Raw genomic sequence first — 24,210 nt, 5'->3', positions numbered from 1 at the left:
AACTTCCAGGGGAAGTGGTGCTCACTCCTACCCTGGGGCTCTTCAAAAGGAAGCTAGATAATCACCTAGCGGGGGTCGTTTGACCCCAGTACTCTTTCCTGCCATAGTAGGGGGTCAGACTTGATGATCTGCTCAGGTCCCTTCCAACCCTACCAACTATGAAACTACAGTATTTATTAGGGGTGGGCCCTTTTTGATTCAGATTTGGTCCAAATCAGGGGAGTATGAAGTGGGCCCTTTTTGATTCAGATTCAGCCCAAATCTGGGACAGCAACTCAATTAGTTGATTCGGATCACTGTCCCTGATTCAATTCAGCTGAATCCAGATCTGAAGATTCAATGCTGATTAAGAGAATCAGTGATTCGGCCATAGCTGCACCTTTTCATGTTTTTTCTACATACCTCAAGGTATTAGCACGGGTTGTAAATGCTGCAATACTGGGGTGGATAGAGCATCCCACAGGACTGTGGGGGGGGCCCTCCATGTGCTCAGCAGCAAGCCCAGAAGTGGGCTGTAACTACTTCTAGTCCATTTCCAGGTCCACTGGGGAGCATGCTGGGGGGCCCCACAACTACAGCTCAGCAATAAGCTGTGGGCGGACCCCGGGTGCCTCCCAGACCCAGAAGGCACCAGTCGCCAAGCTGGGGGAGTGTGGGGGATGGGCACAGTGTGCTCCCCAGTGGACCTGGATGTGGACACAAAGTGCTTCTGTTCCACTTCTGGGTCTGCTGCCGAGCGCATTGGGAAGCCCCCTGCACTTCTGTAGGATACTCCATTCGCCTCAACATCACAGTGTTCATGAACCACCTGCTGCCTAGAGGTATGTAGAAAAAACATTTAAAGCTGTGTCTATGTCCAAACCTCCAATTCCACACCTACTGTCTGGGAAGTGACCCTCTCAGCAGCACAGAAGTGGAAAGGAATCTCAGAGTCATAGTGGACTCCAAGATGAACACTAGTTATCAGTGTGCCAAAATCATCAGTGAAGCTAACTATACTTCATCATGCATGAGTAGATGCATGACAAATAGATCCAAGGAGGTGATACTTCCCCTCTATGCAGCACTGGTCAGACCACAGTTGGAGTACTGTGTCCAGTTTTGGGCGCCATACTTCAAGAAGCATGTAGATAGACTCAAGAGGGTCCAGAGCAGGGCCACCCATATGGTTAGGGGCTTACTGGACAAGCCCTATGAGGAAAGGCTGAGGGGCTTCGACCTCTTCAGCCTCCACAAGAGAAGGCTGAAAGGTGGTCTTGTGGCTGGCCTACAAATTCATTAGGGGGACACAGCAAGAGATTAGAGATGCTCTGTTCACCAGGGCACCTCTTGGGATAACACGGAACAATGGTCACAAACTGACAGAGAGCAGATTTAGGCTAGATATCAGGAAAAACTTCTTCATTGTAAGGATGGCCAAAATTTGGAATGGGCTTCCAAGGGAGGAGGTGCTCTCCCCTACCTTGGGAGTCTTTAAGAGAAGGTTGGATCTGACCCCAGCACTCTTTCCTGCCTAGGCAGGGGGTTGGTCTCGATGAACTGTTGAGGTCCCTTCCAACCCTAGCATCTGCGAATCTATGAATCTTTCTGAATTTTTCATCTCTCCAAATTGATTTGGAGGTTTCTGATTTGATTTGGAGACATTAAAGGGGCCTCTGATTCGATTCAGATTCAGAGATTCGGCCACTGAATTGGGCCAAATCTCTGCCAAATTAAATCAGGGGGCTGAAGCTTTGGACAGCCCTGGTATTTATTCTGTTTTGTGATTCGATAACCTAACCTTTATAAAAGGTGATACCATCCCAGTACCCAGATTATCCACCAACATTCACAGTTGGTCAACAAGGCTTTTTTGCAGATAACAGAGCTTTTCAGAATGGCCACCAGCAATGCTCCCAGGTGACTGCTCTCCCCAACATTTATTCACAGACACTGCTGAAAGACTGCTTTTAGGTAAATAAGAAAGAAGGCTTGAGAAGACCGCAACAGTGAGACTTCCTCCTATGAATAACTGGGACGCTTTTTGGCTGTATTTGCCACATTCTTCTCAGAACTTTTTGGATTCTGCTGAGCAGCCATGACTGTAGCTACACTGGACAATCCAGATCTACCCAGGCAAGCTGCATGGATGAGAAACAGAACCATTCTTTTCCTCCATATGAGGATGAGGACTTGATGACCAGCTGGATGGTATGACAGAGACTTCATTTGTGTGTAGTTTGGCATCTTCTATCCACAAATAGTGCATGTCCTTAAGTTTCTCCAGATCCTCCTCAGAAGGTAGCTATGTGTGCACAGGCATCATTGCCAGAAACAGCTATCACATCATTGACATCAAAACTGAATGCCTGCAGCCAAAGCCTGGCTGCCAGAATACCTTCCCAGTACAGCAAATGGAATGAAACTTTCTGCTCTTTGGGGAAAGAACTAGAAGAGTGACATCCCTCTTCCTTCCACAGCTTGACATGTGCTCATGTGGGAAAGGGGAAGGGGCAGCAGTTACCCAGGGAGGCTTCATTTGAAAGGAAGACAATAAGCACCCTCATTGGGATCAAGCTCATTGGCGGAAGAATAGGCTGGGCCTAATATATAAAGCCTGGATCTTGCATTTAGGCTTTGGCTGCTCAGTGATTCACAGCCTGTTCTCTTTCAGCCTGGCTCCTGTCTGGTTCTCCAAACTTGATTGCCCTGTTTGGGTGTCCTGGATTCTCTGGCTCCTGACTTCTGGCACTGCCTGTGCTATGGACATAGACCTTGCTTACTGACTAGGACTTTGACTTGACTCTCTGATTCTAACCCTCTTGTGCAGCCTCGGCCCCTAGGCTGGATCCTTCTTTGATTCTGGTACTTGTCTAACCCTGTCCTCCTCAAGATTGCCCATGACTCAGTCCTTACAGCAGCTGCCTGTTGTGGTCAGCATGATGGTGGCTTGACTTTGCAAGCCAGCTAATAAGAGCCTTTTCCTTTACAAGACTTCCATGGAAGAGAAGGGGAATAGCAAAGGATGTTGTTATACTAGAAACATTTGTATCCAGCCTCCTATGAAACATCCAGTGCAAAATTCTGCAAAAGACAGTTTCCTCAAAATCATGTTGATGGGTCTGCTACCATATATGCAAGGGATAGGGGTGGGCATTTACAAACACTGGAAAATGCCTCTTCTACAGTCCTGGACAGTCTCCAAAATGAAGGAAGTGGCCTTAGCCATATTCTCATTGAGATGATTTGCCTTAATTGTCTCCTCCAGCAGACTTATGTATCTGGCCTCTGAAAGTTTCTGCTGTGTCCAAGTGGCATGCAGACCATTCTCATCTAGATGAAAATCAGCCTAATACCAAGGCTACTTAGAGTTCTCAGTACTGTGGAAACACAAGGCCTCAACTTTAGTGCTTCCAGAACATCCATGGAGATGAGTGTGCCATGGATCTATTGACATTAGGAAACTGCTTTCATGGGATGGAGCAAATATCTTCTATGTAGCCACAATGTTCTGTTCGAATAAAGCTATCAGGCTGATAGTTACCATTTCCAGGCTGACTTCAGGTCAACGAACATTGGTGCCAACACATTCAGAATTAGGCTAGCAGGATGTCTCAGTCCCTTGGAGGTACGAAAGAAAAAGAGAGCTGCCAGATTGCTGGAAGTTAAATACTTCTATAGGACACAAGGCCTAACTCAGAAAAGACTTTCCTTTAAGCAGCACCAGAGCATTGTATGAAGATACAGAAGGCTCTTAAAGAACCATTCCTTTCTGTGCCCCTGGACATTGGTTCTCACAGGTACTTTCAAAGATGTGGGGGAGTGCAGGCTGAGGCTGACATTAGCAATGCCATAATGGGCTACAAGCTCAGCTGTGAGCCTCATTTATGCATTGCTCAGGGATGAAGAAGGATCTTAAACTTTGCAGACTGACTTGGTTTCAAGACCATAAGACTGTGTGGAAACCCTTTTCAGGATGGACAGCTTCCACTGATATCTTCAAGTAAATCCAACAGCTGAATCATATGAACTCTGTTCTGGGGCACAGGATGCAACATTAAGACCAACTTGTATGGGACACAATGAGATGGTACGTGTAACATCTGTTATATCACTTGGGCTATCCTCAGTTTACATATAAGAAAAGGGAAGGAAGGGGAAGAAACCCATATTTTACAAGTTGAGGTCTAAAACTACAGTAGGAGGTACAGCACACACACACAGATCCTCAAGAGCCAACACAGCTGGAACCTTTTCTGTCTATGGTTATAGAAATTGGAATTTTCAGTTAAGTCTCTGCCCATCTACAGGACCTGTTTAACAAAGAAATGTGAAGGAACAGTGTGATAAGATAACATACGCTTTTGGGTGAAGAGGCAAGCAGAAGCCAGTGAGGTGAGCAGGTGGGATAGATGATCAGCTGTCAGCATTGTTGGAACATCCTTGCCAATACAACAGGCTGGTGTGAATCAACTTCTACTAGACAGAAATAGGTTCATAGATTCATAGATGCATAGATTGTTAGTGGCTGGAAGGAACCTTGCAGATCATTGAGTCCAGCCCCCCTGCTCTAGTCAGGAAGACAACTGGGCTTAAGTGACCCTAGCGAGGTGACTGTCCAGTCTCCTCTTGAAAATCTCCAGGGTAGGTGACTGCATCACCTCTGAAAGGAGTTTATTCCACAGTTTGGACACCCTGACTGTGAAGGAGTTTTTCCTGGTATTAAGCCTGAAGCAGCCTTCCTGGAGTTTGTATCCATTGGTCCTGGTCTTCCCCAGGGGTGTCCTAGTGAACACTTGTTCACCGAGCTCCTGAGGTACTCCTCTGACATAGCAGTAAGGCACTATCAAATCCCCTCTCAACCTTCTCTTTTTTAGGCTAAAGAGGCCCAGCTCCCTCAGCCTTTCCTCATATGGCTTGCCTTTCAAGCCCCTGATCGTACGGATGGCTCTCCTCTGGATCCTTGTCAAGCTTTTCCATGTCCTCATTGAAGTGCAGCACCCAGAACTGGATGCAGTACTCCAACTGTGGTCTCCCTAGTGCTGAATACAGTGGGAATATCACTTTCTTAGTTTTACATGAGATGCATCAGTTGATGCATGCCAGCGTGTTATTTGCCTTGCTGACTACTGCCTCGTGCTGATGGCTCATATTCATGCAATGATCAATCGTTACCTCTAGGTCCCTTTTGGCCATCGTGCAAGTCAAGTTGTCACCACTGAGCCTGTATGTATGTTGAGAATTGCTTGCCCCCAGATGGAGCACCTTACACTTGGAAGCGTTAAACTTCATCTGGTTCTCCGTCTGCCCAGTTCTCAAGCCTGTCCAGGTCTACTTGTATCTGCAACCTATCTTCTGACGTGACCACATTGCCCCATAATTTGGTGTCATCCATGAACTTGCCCAGTGAGCTTTTCACTCCCCCATCCAAATCATTGATAAAGATGTTGAAAAGCACAGATCCAAGCATGGACCCCTGAGGGACATCACTGGCCACTTCACACCAGGATGACACAGATCTGTTCATGAGAACTCTTTGGGTCCTACCCTGTAGCAAGTTTCCCACCCACTGAGCCCCTGAGAAGCTGAGCCCACAATCTTCCAGTTTTCCCACAAGGACATTGTGGGATGCTAGGTGATAAATGGTAAATGATTTTCCTACTCGCCACAGGATTTCTAGGTGTCAAAACTTTTTGTCCTTCCCACAGCTTTAGAAGCATTTTTTTTTTTGACAAATCAGAGATAGCATGGATCCTCTATGTAGTCACTATCCCGTTCATTAGAGCCAGTATCGTAGCGAGGGTGAGATGAGCAGGGCAACCAAAGCGAAGGGGCGCCAACAGGTGAGTTGTAAGTCGAAATCGTGCTAGCAAGCTGAGAGCGAGCAGCCTTGTGCCTCTGATGTGTCCCGGCAGGAAGCGGGGTGGGGCAGGAGGGTCGGGGTGGCACAGGGAGCCACCTGTGGGACAACCCAGGTGGGGCAGCCACCCCTCTCCACAAGGCAATGGTTCCTCATGAGCTGCCATACCCCATCTCCACACCACACTTGGGACTGCCTGGGGGAGGTTCTACCCCCTCACCGAAGCCCAGCTTGGCACGGCCCATCACCCCACCCTTCACCACTGGTACAGTCCACTCGCTTCCTGGCAGCACTTGCACAGCGCTGCCTCCCTCCCTTCTCCCTGGCTGCATTAGTAGGGCTGCACACCTGCACTAGTATAGCCCATGCTTCCCCCCTGCCACTGGCATTGGTATGGCCCACTCATGCCCTAGTAGAGTCCACCTTTCACACTACCCGCAAAGACATGTCTGCCCAAGCCTGCCTGGAAAGTGGTTTTGAATTGTAATTTTTGCATATATGGTAATAAATGTAATATTTTTCCCATTTAGGCACACAATTAAAATTATAATTATCTTAAAGTTTGAAGGCAATGTTTTTTGTTCTTGCTTCAGGTGCCAAACTTCCTTGCTAAGGCACTGATTAGAACATTTACTGCATTCAGAACTGAGCCCTGAACTTCAGTCATCCACCTCTCCCATGAGTATGTTGACTTGCAGCCTCTTAACTATTCTGGAGTAAATCACTTTTCTCCTTGGCTTTGATCCAGAAATTTCATTTTGGAACTTTTATTTCAAAACCAGTGCACACATTCCCTTAAGGTGGTTTCAAAGAATGAATGTTTTTCAAAAGGAAAAAAAAAGTTTATTGGAAAATTCCTGATCAGATTCACTGTTGGAAATGATGGCTTTACAGCATCTAGCAGGGATTGAGGGATCTTCTATGACAGGAATCATTTTTGTATGTTGAAAAGGTAAATGTTGAATTGTTGGTTGGCATAGTTACAATGTTCTATAGATAGGGTTGGCCCTTTCCTTGCACTTAACACTGTTTTACATTAGCTAAAAAGAAGGCAGGATTAATTTCTGTAAGGACTAACATTCCATTAGGTGTATAAAATAGCATGCCATTGTAGCATTATTATTATTACTGTTATTATTTTACTACTGTTATGATTGTAGCAGCAACTAAAGACTCTTATTAGGACCCTAGTATGGTGAATTTTGCATACACATGCAGGGAGACAGTGTTCTTGCTCAGTGGAGATTAATTTAATGAATGAACCTCCAAACACTTAAGTATGTGCATTCTTTTATTGTTATTATGTTGTCCTCTTTAGATCAAAGTTTTACTTAGGCGGGGTACCAGGAAAGGAACTTAACTTTTACCTGGAAGAAAGCATTTCCATCCTTTTATTTTTACAACAGCAGAATGGAACTCTATCATAACTCATGCATGAAACTGTTTTTTTTATTTTTTAAATGATTGTTATTCACTTTGAGGAAAAAAAATCTTTACTATTCATCAGCACCTCCCTTTACAACAGTTTATTGTGAAAAAATTCAACATGGGGTAACATGCGGTAAGCCTTCCTGGCTTCCACCCCTCTACTCTGGCTGGTCCTGAAGCCCAGGGCCATCGCTCTAAGCTGGGCTTCTGGGCCCCAGCCCCTGCTCTGCCTTGAACCTACCCCAGCAGGGCCCAAGACAATCACATGTCCCTAGGGCACTAATAGGACCTCTGAACCACCCCTCTAGTCCCAAACCCAAGACACCAGTCTTAACATAAAACTTAGAGTGCGAGAGAGCGAGCGTGAGCGAGCCTTTTCTCTCTCTCTCTCTGTAGCTTTCTTGTTCCCACACCTGCAGAGCCACTTCTCCCAGCCTCCTTGTAAATTTTGGGGGGGGAGGGTGGGAAGCACCATGCTGCTGCCAGGAGCTCCACACTTCGTGACTCTCAGGGCTGGCCTCCTTGACTGGCTCCATCCCTGGGCTTATATAGCTGTGGCCTGAGCCTTCTTCTGGTGGTGTGAGGCCCTGGTCAGCTGACCTGAACTCAGGGTTGTTCTTTAACCCCTGCTCTGCTAGCTACCTGCGCTATAAGGACTCTGCTCTTAAACAGGCCACACCACTCTCCAGTAACAGGGCCAAGGTTCCCTGTTACAGGTAGATTTTCCTTGAGCATGAAGATAGTGAGGTCAGAAAGGGAATGATTGTTCTGTGAAAACTGTGCTCCTACCGACGTACGTGTGTCCCCATCCTTTATTTTAAACTTCATATTGTTTCTGTGTGTAAAGTTGCTGTTATGACTTGGGGGGACCAACTTAGGAACGCTGAATGTTTGGGTCCACTGGTAATGTCTATTTCACTCTAACATGGCAGTGTTTTGATTCTCTTTGCTTTAGTGTAAAGTACTACTGAAAATGCAGGTCATCCATTATTTAATGAAGGCATTGTTAGAATGAACAGTACTCACCAGCATCTTATTTAGGTTCAAGCAGAAGTAGAATTGTGATCATTTTAAACACAAGCACTGTCACATAGGGATACCTCTTCCAGGACCCCAGTCAAGAAACTCAAGGTCATTCCCTGGGGCAGCACCCAGAATAAAGAGTTTATGCTTAAAATGTACCTTGCAGGACAACAACTCAGCTTCTGCACAACCCTGGGTGATATGAGTTCCAGAGCCTACAGTCCTTCACTTCAGAAAAGAGCAGATATTGTTCTGGAAGTAAATGATACAGTCTTCTCAAGAAAGTCTTCTTACCAATAAAAGTGGCTGCAATCCATTGAAAGTATATGGGAAAGCCGAAAGGCAGATACAGCAGCCAACCCTTGAGATACAAAATTGGAGGAAAAGATGTACAATCCTAAAGGTCACCCTTTTAGATTAAGGACACATTTAGAAAACATTTATAAAAGATTAATAAAGGATTAATTGATAGTATCAGTATATTACTTGCAGGTGATAATAGGCACCTCAGAAGAAACAATGATGAATTATTATAAGCCAGGGTTGGAAGCATCCCATTAAATTGTGTAAAAATTGTTGCCAACATTTTTCAAAACCTCCAGTAATCATTCAACTCTTCATAAGTTAGTTATAAATGTACCAGTCACTAAAGTGGAATGATCTTCACTGTGAGCTAGATTAATCAAGCAACATTAATAGGATAACAAGACTTTCACATCCCAATTGCCGGTCTGAACATAGCACAGGATGGGAGTGACTGGGTGCCACCACCAACTGACAGCTGCTTGACAGACAGTGGGAAATAAGGCAGCAGCCTCAGATCCTTTCCTTAAGGACTCTAATAAGCCTCCTTTTTGGCATGTGCATCAGAGGAAGCTAAAAGCTGCAGGAACATGGAGAATGAATTCTGTTTTTATATCAAGGACTAGTTTGTCCATGATGAGATGAAGTCCTCTGGGTGTAGGGGTTGGAGGGGGCCTTCATTGACATGGTCAGTGCTAGACCTGCAGGTGAATAAGAGGTCTTTGCTCTTTATGGCCATGTGTAGATGAAACAAGAGGCATGTGTACACAACACTTTGAAGTGGGCTAAATGCTTTTTCACCGCTTTAATGGTGTTGGTGTTTGCATGCATTGGCGGCGTATTGTACATTAATTACAGCCGCTGTAGGAAATTCAGCAGCGTAATGCGCCTTAAATGACTTGGGGCACAGCAAACTAAAAGTCCTCTGAGGAGTTTTAGTTTGCTGCCCCTACAGCCGCGGAGCAAAGCACCAGGCTTTGTGCAGTTCACAGAGGAAAAGCAGGCAGCCTGGGAAGGCAGGCTCTGCCCAAGAAAAGTGGTAAGTCTGATCTTTTTTTTTTCCCCCTGGAGCCTGCCTGCCTGGGCTGCACGGGGCCCGGTGCTTCCCTCCGTGGCAGTGGTGCTCCCTGGACTGCCCAAGCCAGGTGCCTGCGGGCGGCTGTCACTTGTTGGGGAGGGGGGAGGGCAGACCGCTACCGCAGAGGGAAGCACTAGTCCCCCCGCAGCCCAGGGACCACTCTGCCTGCTGGCAGCTCGCCCTCCCCTCCCCACCACCGGAGAGGCAGGTAAGTCAGCAGGGTGTGTGCACAACATTGAGGTTTAAAGGGCCCTAAATTGAGGCAGTGTTTTTAAAAACTCACCCCTTCAATTTAGGGCCCCCATTTCATCTACACCAACCCTAAGACAGCTGGCCTGTTCCCTTTGGCCAGTACTAATTAAATTCACACTCATACAAATTAGAACAGATTGAGAAATATTTATTGAATGAAGCTCCCATTTGGGAGAGTTGAGGCCATTCTCTGTCTCTCAAAGAAAGCTGACAACCATAACTAAAATTAAAACCAGGGCCTTCAGCAATTGAACTAGTACGGTCATGAACATGTGGTTTTGGAAGTGAGAGACAGGCCAATCTGGACGAGCCTCCTGCTGATACTCTTAAAACTGCCCAGGCATTAGTGACAAACAAATAATGTGAAGTGCTCCTTAAAGGCATGTGAAACCTCCTTTGTTTTTGGCACAAGTAGAAACAGTGCCAGAAGCTAGAGGTGTCAAGGAGATCTTGATGAATCCTGCTGAGTTAAAGAAGGAATGATAGCTAATAGCAGGGTCATGGAGAAAGCAACTTGCCCGATCTCCCTCAGGAAAGGATTGAGTACAACACTTTCTAGGGTAGCCACTGGTTTTAAAGTACCTCTATTTTCAGGTACCCAACCTGAAACACCTTTGTTTCTGGATGCCGTTCCATATGACATCATCCCACAACAAGGTCAGCTCTAGGGAAACGAGTACAGTGTTGGAGCCCAGAAACACCATAGCTCTAATCCCTGCTCTGCCACAGCCGTATCATGTATTCTTGGCCACAACAGCCAGGCTGGTGTCCGCTGTATCACATCCAATGGGCATGGCACAGAAAATACAGTGCAGACCACAGAGTATAAGAGAAAGTTTGTTTTTCAGTACCACTGCTCCAGAAATGAGAATGCACCCGGACAGCCCAGATGTCAGTTATAGCAAACTGTAGCAAGGTAGGAGGTGAGTACTCCTTCCTTCTGAGTCCATGTGGCTCTGCATACCCTCCCTTTAGTTAGCAGTTATGCCCCTAAATCCTTCTTCTGCTCCCAGGACTCATCCCAGAAGTACTACTGCTCCAGTCCTTCCACTGGCACTATTAGGTTACAGTCAACATGTCTACATGTGCGCATTTGCATTAAAGCATCACAAAACACCTGTATGTTTTCACCAATATGTATTAAAATAGGCTAATGTGCCTTTTTCTAGTATCTCACAATGGAGATGCTAAATTTGATGTGCATTAGCAAACACTTTCTAATGAATGTGTAGGTAGCCCACTGTCTATCTTCTTTCTCAGACCAAAAGTGTTGAGATAGCAAAACCCAGGCCAAACTCCTGAAGCACTGTGAGGGGAAGTCAAACAGGCCCCACTCCTTTCACTAAACAATTCCCTGGGCCATTTTCTACTTCTCTTCTGCAGTTGCAACAATCTCTGGACCCTAGGCACTTCCATGTAGAGTGTCCAGCCCTGGTCCAGATGTCTGGTAGACCCCGCCGCCTCAACTCTCCAGCCTGGACTCTCCCTTCATAGCTAGAAGCCTGAGCAAACATTCAGAAGTGGTTACGCATCAATCTCTTAAAAAGCCCGCTACCTGGGCTTCACTTATATTTTACTCTGCTACTTGCATGTGTGATTCTCAAACCTATCATTGAAGGCCCCAACTGTTTTAATTTGTGGTGGTCCATATAGGATTGCCTATGGGCCATGAAGAAAGCCAGAATCCGGGTAATACTATATAGCTGGCTCAAGAATGCCCTATATACAGGAGCTTATCGAGAGCAGAATAGTGAAAACATTTTGGCTGGATAGTTTCACTGAACTAATTGTTCCCTGCCCTTTGCTGTCTTTGTGCTTCAGTGTACCCACCTGTACAATGGAGATACCACATCTTTCCCAGAGATTCAATATCAGAAGAATACATCAAGGACTAGGAATAAAAGATGGCAAATGATTCTCATTACTGGAAAGGTGTGAAAACAATGGGTATGGATTTGAGCAGAAGCAGCCATCACCTTCTGCAGCCTGAAAGCCTTCAGCACACTGTGGCTCTAATAGCTGCCCATGCCTGCTAAAGCTAACCTTGAGATAAACCCTAAATACTCATTAAAGCATCCCTTGGCAGGAACCCCATCCTCAATTACAAAATTCATTTCTTTTCTTTTCTTTTTATGAGTCTGAAGCCTTTGGGGCCTCATAATCTAATTAAATAAAGCTCTCTTTTCCTGCCTGCTCCTCCAGCCTCTACTGTACCACAGAATACAAATATATTCGGAATTTAGTAAAATCCCTTACATCAAGTATGCCCTGCTTGCCAGCCAACCAAAAGCCTGCCTTCCTGTGTGTCGTCCCTGTCTCCCTGGGTTCTGCTTGGGGAGTCCCTAAACACGGACTGGCTTGGCAGGCAGACAATGCCAAAAAAAACAACAACAAGCCGAAACAATGCCAAGGTCCCTGTCTCAGCCAGGGTTTCCCAGGTGCCCGCTGTTTGCAATTCATAAACAAAATATTCAAAATCTACACTATGGGGAGAAATATAGTATGGGTAGAATTTCATTTATAGACAGGCAAGGAAAGGTGCTGCTTTGTTTCATTATAAAGCATTAGGTTTATCTCTGGGTAGCTTAGGGCAGGATGACATTTTTTGGATAAATTGTTTATTTATCTGAAATGCTGTTATGGATTGATTGAAAAATAGTTTTCACTAGACAAAAAAAGAAAAAAAATTCAACATTTTAGAAATGACACTTCAATTATTTTGCTTGGAAAGAGTCTTTCACTTAACATTTTGTCTAAATTTAATTTTGAGAAAAGAATAAAAAATCATCCCCAAATGCGAAATGTCAGACTGCAAAAAGTTCGATTTTTATTGTTTGTTGTTTCATTCTGCCCCCTCCAAAAAAAAAAAAGACAAAAAAAAAATCAAGAATTCTTTGTTTTTGGATTTCTCTGAATCTAAAATGCTGTTTGATTTTTTGGCTTGGCCAGCAAACCAAGAAATCAATTAGTTGCACAGCTCTAATTAAAGTCTTTAGCATGTATAATGAATTGGTATGGCGGGGGACAAGCAGCACTGGGATTTTTACTTTTCCAACCCCTTTCCTCATGGAGCAGAGAACTGGATTTTTCTCTTGGAGCAGAACAAACCTGTTTCTTTTTCTGGGAGGTCCCTGCCTCTGTCTCTCATTCTACGCAGCCTCTGACGGGAGGGAAAGAAAGTACATTAACTAGACTGCTTCTTGCAGAGAGATACAGACCACAGAGAAAGCACATGGAGCAAGAGGCCCCAAATATCCTCAGAGAACTGCGCTGGAATGCTTTACTGTCCACCACCACAAACACACAGCAGCTTGTTCCTGACTGAGTACGGAGCCAGAACCACAATGACGAGGCAAATAGCTCAGGTACATAGCTTGGTGTACGTAACACTTTTGCTTCTTAAGACATCCGGAACTTCAACTCTCCCAGCTCCTAACACGCTGAGTCTGAGAAACTTAGCTCCAGCAGGCGGAAAGGGCTTTTAAATGTTCATTTAAATGACACTAAAACAAACTTTTGGCCAAGCTTTCTTCTGATCTGGAACAGAAGTTCCATAAACCAGTTTGACTCAACCTAGGTTTCTCTTAAATCAGTTTAAGATACTACATTCAATCTGATACTAGATTCAATCAGGTTTATTTTAAACCAGTTGTGGCCATTTTGATACTGGTTTACGTGCACTGAACCTCTGTTCTGTTACAGGTTTAAACCAGTTTCCGATCACTTAAGACAGTTTACGTGTAACTTCTGTCCCTTGCCTTTGAGTTTGACTCTTCCTAAGGGTTTGCCCTGGAGAACTGGCCTTCCCTGCTGCTAATTCCTTTTCCTTCAGGGACATAGTGGCCATGTCTACACAAAACGCTGACTGCCCAGTAGCCTGGGATTACTGCACAGTAGTGTCATGTGGCAGAAAGCATGATGCAATATTATTGCGCAGTAGTCTTGGGCTACTGTGCAGTCAGCATCATGAAAAAGCTGTTATGCAATGCTACTGCATTACTGCACAGTAACTCTGGTTTATACAAGTACTAAATAACTGAGCAGTAACAACTGCACAATCAGTGTCCCATATAGACATCACCTGCTTTGATTCCTTCAGTTGGAGAGGTGGTACCTCTTGGAGTACCTGGGTTACACTTGCAACTGGGATACATGGGACTGCTCCAATTATAAGGCAAGGTAGATTTGCACCTTATAGACTAACCAATGCCAATTAAGTTGGCGAAGATCAAAGAGCATGAACAAAGTAACATAGTTACCTGTGCTAGTTTGAAGTTAAATAAAGGCAGAGTAGATTGAATCTTATAGACTAATCAAAGTGTGTGTGTACACAGGCAAACAGACAGACAGATATAACACAAGCTTTCATGGGCTAGCTTTCACAGGTTTCCATGAAAAAATGTGAAACCGTGAATAGGTAGATCCCTACCTATAGGGTAACAGACTTCACTCTTCGCTACCAGGTCTCATCCAGATGTGTTAAAAATTGCATGTCATGGTATGGAAATAATTGTAAATCTCTTTTTGCCTACTGTGAGTATGCATTGAGCTCTCTAGGGTAAACTGTGGCTATTCAAAACTCGAAATTCTCATCTGAATTTTAGAGTAGTACCAAAAACTCAATGAGTAGATTCAGTGCTCTGGGTGAACACTGGTAGCCATAATGTAGCTCATAAACAACTTGCAGCCTACAATCAAGTCACCTGCAGGGCTCCAGTCTGCCCAGCTTCCCGGTGGAAGCTGCCTCAGAACCTTTCCACGGCCAGCCCACCACTGAAACAAAGGGCAGCAATGAGGAAATAAAAAAATATGCATCTGAATGTTTGTTACTCCATTCCCGTGGTCAGGAATCTGTATACTATCTGTTTTTAGGCTTTGCAACTGGCTCCCAGTGTAAGGGTGAAGTTACATTTTACACTTAGATACTACAGGCACTTATAATGCAAGTGTCCACATGTTAAAGTTCATTAACTTGTTCTAAGGGTCCCCTGCACATCTCAGATTTACACCACTTCAGGCAAAGGTTAACTCTGGCCTGTGATACCTAGCTCATGTTAGGGTAATTTCAGTCTGCTCCACAGAGGTTTAAAAAAAGCAATTTGCAGTCCTCTGGCATCCCAAGATGCAGTGCTTCTAGCCCTTCCCTGACTCAGAGTAGGGATAGAGCCCAGGTGTCCCGGTTCCTAACCATGCCCCTTCTTACATGCCCTCTAGTAGCAAGTCAGAGCTACGCAGAAAAGAAGTCTTAATATGTGACTGTTCACAACACATTCTAACCATAACACCACTTAATATTTTACAGACTTAGGAAGCAGGGAATAACCATAACATGGTGTGCTGTGGCCTTCCGCCCCCCCGCCCCCCAAAGTCATCTCCTACTCTTGTGACTGGGGGCTGAGATAGCTGTTAAGCTCCTACAGTGGCTTAACTCTGGCCAAGGAAGTGTCCTGTGCAGGGTGGATTCCCAAGGAGCTCTTCCTAACTAGCTCAGGGAGCCTAACTCCAGCACTATGCATGTGCTCAGCACCACTATGCTACCTCATTTTCAGGAGTTAAGTGCCTGTGGAATGGGAGCAGGGGACAGAGCATGCTTCACAGAGGTGGTATAAACGTATTCCAGTACACCAAAGGAAAATGGCCATGAGAACAGGAGGCCATTTTCTATTCCATGTAATTGGAATTAGGTGTCTAAGTGGATTTAGGTGCCTAAGTGCAGTTCTATTCCACCCTGTTCCAATCTCTAAAAGCCCATTATTGTACCTACTTTTGTAACACACCATTTTGAGTTACAAAAAAGCAGTTAGGAGAAGAAAACCCCACCCATCCTTTTTATTAAGTTTGCTAGCCTAGTGCATCCAAATCACATCCAGTTAAATCAGAATCATGCATCAGAATGGCAGGTTTTTAGCTGCATACCACTTACATACAAGTAACAATTCTATTTCCTTCACAGTGCGAGCGCATTAAATGTCCACACAGACTGAGCATACAAGGTAGGTTACTCACTGGCTCAGCACGTAGATGCCTATGTGCATGCACCCATTGTGGACGTAAGCTGATAAGGCTTAAAATTATCAGCTGCCAGAAACCCATAACTATTAGGTGTTCTCCTCACCTAAAGAAGATTTAAACCTGCATCTCTGATTTCTGCTCTTGCCACTATGCCAAAGGTCAGTTTTCTGGGCCAGTGATTCTTTAGAGGCTGGTTCCCAGGGTAGGCAAGACAGGGAAGTATATAGGTCCAAAAGAAAAAGAGCCTGCCAGAGGGTGTGTGACTCAGTGAGCCTCTAAGTGAGTTGGCTGTGGGTTCTAGTTTACCCATGCTTCTCATAGGACAGAAATTTGTCCACTGCACTACTCTCCAGGTAGTGCCTATGAAATGAAATGGGCAGTGGCTGAATTTCAAAAGAAACACCAAGAGAGTCTGGGTAATGCCATCTGAAGCTTTGTTCTTTCTCCTTTCGTTTTCCCTGAACTTAGAGGCTCATGGCTTTCTGTTAAGCCATACATTGCCACAAAAAAACTCTCCCTTTGCCTTTTCCAAGCATTTGCAAATCATGAGCCAAGTCACTGAAGGCATGAGGTGAGCTTAAAATTGGAGTATATAAACCATAATTAATGTGGGGTTCTATTTACTGGCCTTTCTGAGTTTTTGGAGCCTTGAGATTATATTTTCCTTTTTTCTGGTGCAACAGTGAAGGCTAGAAATTTGCTAAAGTTTTTAAAGGAAAACTGATTTTTTTTCATTAAAACTGAAATACAACTCTAGGAACTTGGTATAAGACAATCACCAAATATTATGAAACTGGGATAAAATTGCAAGATTTGGCAAAAGAATCCCACCATGAAAAAAACACTCTGGTATGGTCTCAGGCTATTTATTTAGGAGGCAATATTATTGTAATCCCTTCTGATGTGAGCAGGTAGCCAAAAAGACAAGATCTTGAGGACTGTCCCAATTAGAAGAAGAAATTGGGGATGGAGTCAGGCGTTTCTTTGATGCCGTCCTGTTTGCTGACACCATTCTGTTTCCCAGAACAAAGCAGGCCTCAAACAGCAAGAGCCAGTTTCTTTGCTCGCAGCCCCAAATTGGGCCCCACCTACATATCGTTGGGCCTTGGTTTTTCTGCTTCCTGCTCTGCAAAGAGCATAGGTCACAGTGAAGATTAACAGCAAGGGCCAAATCACCTCCACACTGTGCTGTGAAGAACAAAAGATTTCCTCTTCTGAGTGGTGTGGTCAGTGCCACCTCCAGGACAGTCTTTGGGTTGGGGCAAGTTTAGGGTGGAAGCTGGGCCATGGCTGCTCTTGGCATCATTATCTTCCCACCAGTCCTACAGGGCTCTCCCACAGAAGTTACTGCTGACAGAGTTGCCCCTCAGTGGTGTAAAAATGTCCTGAGACATGGGCAAGGAGCCAGCCCTGGAGAAGAGCCACTGGCAGCCTGCTTCCTGCAGAAGGAGGCCAAGAGAAGCAGCGCTGTCCATCAATACTACATGGTGCTCGGAGGGCTAAAAGGCACCCAGAAGCTCTGACCATCTGTTGTCAGGGCGTGAAAGCACCCAAGTTCGGGGGAGGGCTAGGAGTTCTCCCCAGTGCAGACAAATTTCTGTCTGGAAGTGACAGCTCCTTCATGCTACAGATAAAGGCAGTGAGTTTCCTTAGAGGCTCAGTCAGCTGTGTGGGGTGGTGTGTAAATGTGGCAATAGGGTAATACCCACACTGGGCTAGAATGGACTCTTTACCTTGTATTTAGCCCCTGCACCACAGGGGTCGAGGGAGGACCTTGAAGATGCCTAAATGCCTTTGAAATGCTGCCCTCTTAGGCCCAGTGCAGTGTTTGTTGCTGCTCTGGGCAGCAGCAGTGACCACCAATATTGTATCCCCTCAATCAGAGCCCTAGGGCTAGTGCCCTGCTCACCCGCTCCTGGTTATGGAATTGAAACCAGTATCTTGTGTCTAAATGGCAACATGACTACATCTACATGAGATGCTGACTGCACGGTTGTTACTGCACAGACATTTAGTAACTGGAGTTACTGCACAGTAGTGATGCTGAACGGTTTTTTCGTGATGCTGACTGCACAGTAGCCTGAGACTAATGTGCAGTAGTGTCATGTCACACTTTCTGCTATGCCATGCTACTGCACAGTAGTCATGGGGTACTGAGCAGTCAGCGTTTCACGTAGATGTGGCCCTTACGTAATATTGTTCCTTCTGAGCTTGATTTGGCTGCACGGAGCTGATTTATGAAGCATGGACGTATGTTAGCACATATCCAGTAACAGGGATAATCAGATGACAGAGCCTCTAGGGTGTTTATATCAAGAGTAATCAGCAAGGCCTTTGAGCCTGAAACAATCATGGCTCCAGGCATGATGGATGTGTTCTCCATTTCAGTTTCCTGTTGAGTTATGAAAAGTAAATTCAGGGAAAATGGCTCTGCCCCAGCCCTATGCTCTACCTATCACCCTTCTCTGTGCCAAGGCTCAACACAGGCTCAGAGCGAGGTGTCACATGCAGTCATTGCTTGCAGCAAAGGTTGGTGTGGTGTCATGTAGCCCCACAGGAAACTCCCTACTTGTGCATGAGGGAAGAACCACTGATTCATGGAGGAAAGCATGTATGGCCAAACATACATGAAGAAGGCCACACCTTGGAAACCCAGTGGGATGAAGCCAGGCCCCTTACTCACTTTCCCCCACCCAGTAGGCAGCCATAATCCTAGTGTTAGTGAAGAAATGGTATCTTTACTTCAACGACTAAGTCTCTTATTAAAAATACTGCTTCCTCCCACTCTTGCTTTTAAACTCTACACTGGTCAATAGTGTCTTTTAGTGCTTGTGCAACCCTTTCTGCAAAGCTTGCAGTCTAGTGATTAGAACAGGGGTAGGCATTAGCAACCCCCAGCACAGCTTCTAAGGTGTGGCATGCAAAGACATTTTCTCGGCAAGCGTGCCTCGGAGTGGACAGCAGGGAAGGGTCTGGTGCTGTGCTGCCACAAGGATTGGGCCCCTTGCAGCTCCCCTGCCGTCTGCTGCTGGCGTACCAACATCTTACAAGTCAAGGTTGTGGATGTTTTTGACATTCTGTCCCAGTGCCATGGCAAGGAATGATGATCTTCTGAGGTCCCTTCCAGCCCTAATGTCTGGGAAGTCTAAGGAAGTTTGGTGCCTAGGGCAAAGCCTGCAATGGCAGCCTGCCCTTGCCCCGTGCCCAGATCCAGGGGGGCACAGCCCCTCCCTCCATGCTGGCCCAGGAGTGCATGCAGTGGCGGGAGCTGCCCTCCCCCTGTCCCTGCGCCCCACCAAACCAGTTTCCCCAGGTAATAATAAAGCTTTCCTGAGACGGAGAAATTAATATGGGCAGAAAGTAGATACGATCCAAAGAAAGATGGCACCATGTCATTCCAACCACCTCAGACCACTCCTATGCATTTTGTGGTGTTTTTGGAGACAATACAACAGGTTGCCATTTATACCCATGCATAACTTTTGGGGAGAGAAGCAGCCAGACGAGAATCATCCATTTTGTGAATGAGCCGTCTCACAGACATACCCTACAGGCTGAGCTCCCACTTTTAGACTTCCTCACTGTATGCTCTTGACTTGAACATGAAAAATCGTGTTAAAGAAAATCTTTACTGAACTGCACACTTTGACATAGTTGGTAATGTAGAATTGGATAGAGACATGGAGATTTTTTAATAAAGTACCTAATAATAATATTATACATTCTGGGACTAAAAACATTATCCATTTGGAAATGGAGAATTTAGGCTATAATACCAGCTACTATAATGCAGGCCTGGAACATCATGCAAATATTACCCTGATCCGACAGCCACAAAGCTCTGTTTATCCTAGCAATTAATTCTCCCCTATGCTTGGTGATATTATAATTACAGAAACACTGCCATTCTGATGGGCTTTTTTTCCACCAATGTATTTTACTTTATTTACATCTCTACAATAGACTCTGGCTAACAAAAAGGGTGAAACTGTATTTATGAAGACAATGCCCCATGCATTCCCAGTGTCTTATATAGATGGAAGTCAGTCCAGCTCCAAATTACACATTTATTGTTTGAGCACACAATGAGATCAGATTAAATGCTGCCTAAAACCGGTAGAACACCAAATATAATGAAGAAGGGTATAATAGTATGATTTAGTCACAAACTCTACAGAAATACACATCTGTAACATATAACAGGCATTTTCCACAGAAATACTCTTTGTATTCTAGCTAGCCTTAGGCAGGAGAATTTCTTCCTCATAAATTATGTATTTTCATTTTTAGTTGCCAATATATTCCCTTTACCAGTTGCAAAAAATGTCATACTGCCTAGGTTATAAAGGTTCAGGTGACTATATCTCTACATTCTCAAAGTTAAGACCAGGAAAAATGGGAATGAAATATGGCTAAAGTAATACAGAATATTTCCTTTTGTCCCCAAAATGTGAAAAATGTCACTGCGATTCAGTCATTTTAGGCACTTCATTAGAAAGTACTTTCAGATCTAGCTATGGATCTGCAAAGTATCCTTCTTGTGCCTTCCTCTTTCCAAGTCTGACCAAAAAAAAATATCCACACTCATACAGAGCGAGACACAGATGCTAATATAACAATTAAGATAATAATACAGTGCTATGGGGGCAAAAACACAACCTTCCTACATGCTAAACCTTTAAATCCTGTAATACTGTATTGCTTCATTCAAGATTAAAAGAAATGGCAACGTAACACAGACAAAAAGACACAGGAGGAAAGAAAAAAAATCTCACTTATCAGTAAAGACCTTCCATAGTCCAGATGCAGTCATATCACTTCAGCTTCTCTGTACCATCTCCATGACAACCATGTAATTTGGATGCTATAACCACTGCTGAATTGATCTTTAAATGTAGCTTTGTTATAAAACATAATACTGAATATATCAGGCACTTGGTAAAGAAAACTAGCCCCATAACTGAAGGATATGGTTAAATAGCCCCATTTTAATTTTCAGCTTTCAAACACTCCAGATATTTAAGTAATCCCAAGAATTAATGTGTTCCTCATAATGAATGTAGGATTTTGAAATCAATAATAGCAAAGATCATCATTTTTATCCAGTAACGTGTTCTAGTGCAGCACCTAGCATTCCCAATCCAGACACCTGGCTGAGTTAGAAAATATTTGAAAAGCATATTCAGAGAATAGTCATCCGGGGAGACACACACACACACACACACACACACACACACACACACACACACACACACACACACACACACACACACACACACACACACACACACACGTGTGTTTTTAGAGGCAATTCAGTCTCTAGTGATTGAAGCATGATGCTGATACACCTAATGATAATAATCATAATAATGAAATGTTCAAGCAACATAGGATACAGGATGCCATGGGGATGAAGCAAGTAAGTGATTAACAATGGCAACGGTGTGCATTGTGCTTGCACTTACCAGAGCAATGAGCGTGGTTTGTCCCCCCCAAATGCAGCTCTTTTCTCTTCAACAATCCATGCAAAATAATCAGCAGCTACACACAAGGAGTCGCCCCATCCCCCACACCTTCATAGACTTTCCTTGTACTGGTTTTTTTCCCCTTGCAATGGGTCACACCTCCCAGGCTTTCCTTCAGGTGTCAAGAGATTGTTAGAGATCCAGCAGGAAGGATGGGAAGGAAAGGAAAAAAAAAGGGAGGAGGGGTTGGGAGTAAGTCTGAAAGGGGAGGTAGAGAGTGATGATGAGTGCAGTCAATGAAAGGGTGGAGGAAAAGACCTTGCTACATAAACCCTAGGAGGAATATATTGCAGGAGCAATTCAGCATTTGGCTAAAAGACACTCACTACAGCAAGTGTGAGCAAACTGCTAAGAATATTCAACATTTTCTCAAAGCGCTGGAGGGATAGAGCTACTATCTGCCAGCCAATCAAATACCTTCAAACTGGAGCTGGAGAAATCCTGCCAAACAGACAAGCCGTCTTTAAAAAAATGTAAAGAGAGAGAGAAAAAAAAAGCAACCTTGGTAAAACTCACAAGGCTGGTGAATGAATTCACAGGGCCTACACATTCCCTATCACCACCACAGTCTTTAACCCTTGCCTGGCTGGAACTTTCAACAGATCACACCCAGCCTTTTCAGTCCTTTGCTCTTTTCATTCCCACCTTGCTTTCAGATGGCTTCATCCCCTTCACAGCTGTTTCCCCTTTCATGTTGGTCCTCCCCTTACTTTGTAAGATTTATTCTGTTGTTTTTATTAGAGAGCCACCTTCTTGACTTGACAACACTTTCAATGAAGCTAGAGTGCAACATTTTTCCTCTCCAGGAAAAAGAGGCCCCTTGAACCTGGTCTGTTTGGGATTTAAATAATTCCAAAGAATATGAAATGACAGTTTCTTGTCCTGATCCTACCTTGAGTTTCTCTGCAGACACAAGAGGGTGGCTTCCAAAGGGAAAATGCCACCACATCTTGCTATAAAGCTAATTTTGCTGGAAAAAGAGCAAACCCCACAAAGACTCTGAGTCATAAGAATGTCTATGCTTGTTCCAAATATTACCACTTTTACAATAGAAAGCTGCATGTTCTGGTGTGAAGCATGAATGGCTCCCTCAATCATACAAATTCTCTGGGATATAACAGGTTTTACACAGGAGCATGGAGTAGCCCAAATGGGTCCTAAGAGCATAATGGAGTGTAAAGGGGTTGCTTGGCAATGCTATATAAAAGCATGTGTGCCATTGCCCTCAAGTGGTGAAAGGCTTACTTACAGTGGACCAAAGACCTGCTCTACCATACAGAACTAAAGGAGATTCTCCTGCAGCTAAATTATGTTTTGGGGATGAAGATCCTATTCTCTGTGCTCTCTGTGACATACCTGACAGCTGTGTGTTCATTGCAGCATTCATGCCAGCTTTCTAGGCATGAAAGATCTTTTCAGTAGACCACAATCCTATTGGAATTCTTGTCTTATAGGAAGCATGCCAATAAAGAGTCTTCTGTTGGCTCTTCATTGGATTATATGCAGAATGATAGGCAGATGGCTAAATCCTTAATTCTCCTTATTAAATAGACTGCATCAATCTACAGTAATGCCTTCAAATACTAAAGTGAGATCACTAGAAATGGAAATATCCAGGGGCATCTCTGTACAACACAGCTCTATTTTCCCACAAGGGGTAGCCCCATAACACAGCATACAGGGTTGTTGGCCAAGGTTAGTATCTGTAATGAACCATGTAATGAGCCACCCTGCAGCTATGCTCATGAGTTCCCCAACAAATACAAGTGTGAATGAAGGTTACCACACCGTAGACAGAGATGAAAAATATCATGCCAATGGGCACAACCAGTAAGTTAGCCTGACAAATTCAGGCATGGAATTTTTAACCTCTGGATTTTCTTGGCCAAAATACAAGGATCCTGTTATGCTATGAGGAAAATCAGTCTTGCTCATCTCTTTGATCAATTTTAATGTATTTGTAATCAGCCAATTATCAGGTTATGGTGCTTTAAAAAAACATGATCAATATTCATCAGTATGTTGTACTGTTGGGGTCTGAAAGCAAGTAGCAAAATCCAATTTCTGTGCAGCCAGTCCTTTGAAGTGACATTCTGAAGCACGAGAAAATGAGGTTCTGGTTTCTAAGAAGAATACATATGCTAGCTGGGATACAAATGACAAGAGCTATCAATCTTGATGCTTCAGGGAATGAACTCATCAACAGCTGGAGTCAGGAAGAAATTTTCCCTCACCCATTCTACAGACCTGTGTATTTGTCCTTACAGTGTATGATAAATAATTAACACCATTAATAATAATTAATTGGCAGAAGGTCCACATTAGATTCTGTGTCCTGGTTGTCTCATTTTTTAAAATTTCATTGTGGCACCATTACCATTAGTTTTACAGTTTCTTTTTAACTGAATGGCTAACTAGCTGTGATGCAATGTTTTTTGGAAGCTGTGACTATTACCAGTAAATGTCTCCTTCCACAATCTCCTTAGCTGAATCACTTTTTAGATGTAGTAGCTGCCTATTGATTATATAGCCACATGCGCTCAAGAAACCATTACAAGTGTGAGCCTGGAACTTTCTAGATATGAATATCCAGTCATTCTGCACAAAGAAGAAATAATTCAGACCACTAGACTGAAAGGGAACATGATGCCATACAGCCTAGATATCTGTTGACCAGTGAAGGACTGTCAGTTGAAGGAACATTTTGTGTCATTTCTCCTCCTCAGCCAACATTCATATTTTGCCTGTAT

At 44.2% G+C, this 24,210-nt stretch overlaps 1 protein-coding gene across 2 annotated transcripts in view; it reads right to left on the bottom strand.

The window, feature by feature from the left end:
• Positions 1 to 20,815, bottom strand: part of PSD2 (pleckstrin and Sec7 domain containing 2) — a 210,305-nt gene extending 189,490 nt beyond the window's left edge. The window contains exon 1 of one of the 2 annotated variants that reach the window (XM_090020441.1): positions 20,725 to 20,815. In XM_090020441.1, coding sequence (XP_089876567.1) covers positions 20,725 to 20,731 — 7 coding nt within the window. In that variant the 5' untranslated portion in view covers positions 20,732 to 20,815. Of the gene's footprint in view, positions 1 to 20,710 lie in introns of both variants that reach the window. The other variant, XM_090020442.1, reaches the window with a different exon arrangement.
• Between the last annotated feature and the right edge of the window lie 3,395 nt (positions 20,816 to 24,210).

Source organism: Crocodylus siamensis, chromosome 10, assembly GCF_052110815.1.
Source record: "Crocodylus siamensis isolate JL-2025a chromosome 10, ASM5211081v1, whole genome shotgun sequence".
In the NCBI taxonomy this organism is placed as follows: Eukaryota; Metazoa; Chordata; order Crocodylia; family Crocodylidae; genus Crocodylus; species Crocodylus siamensis.
Note: the sequence above shows the minus strand (reverse complement) of the source record. Positions and strands in the feature narration are given on the sequence as shown.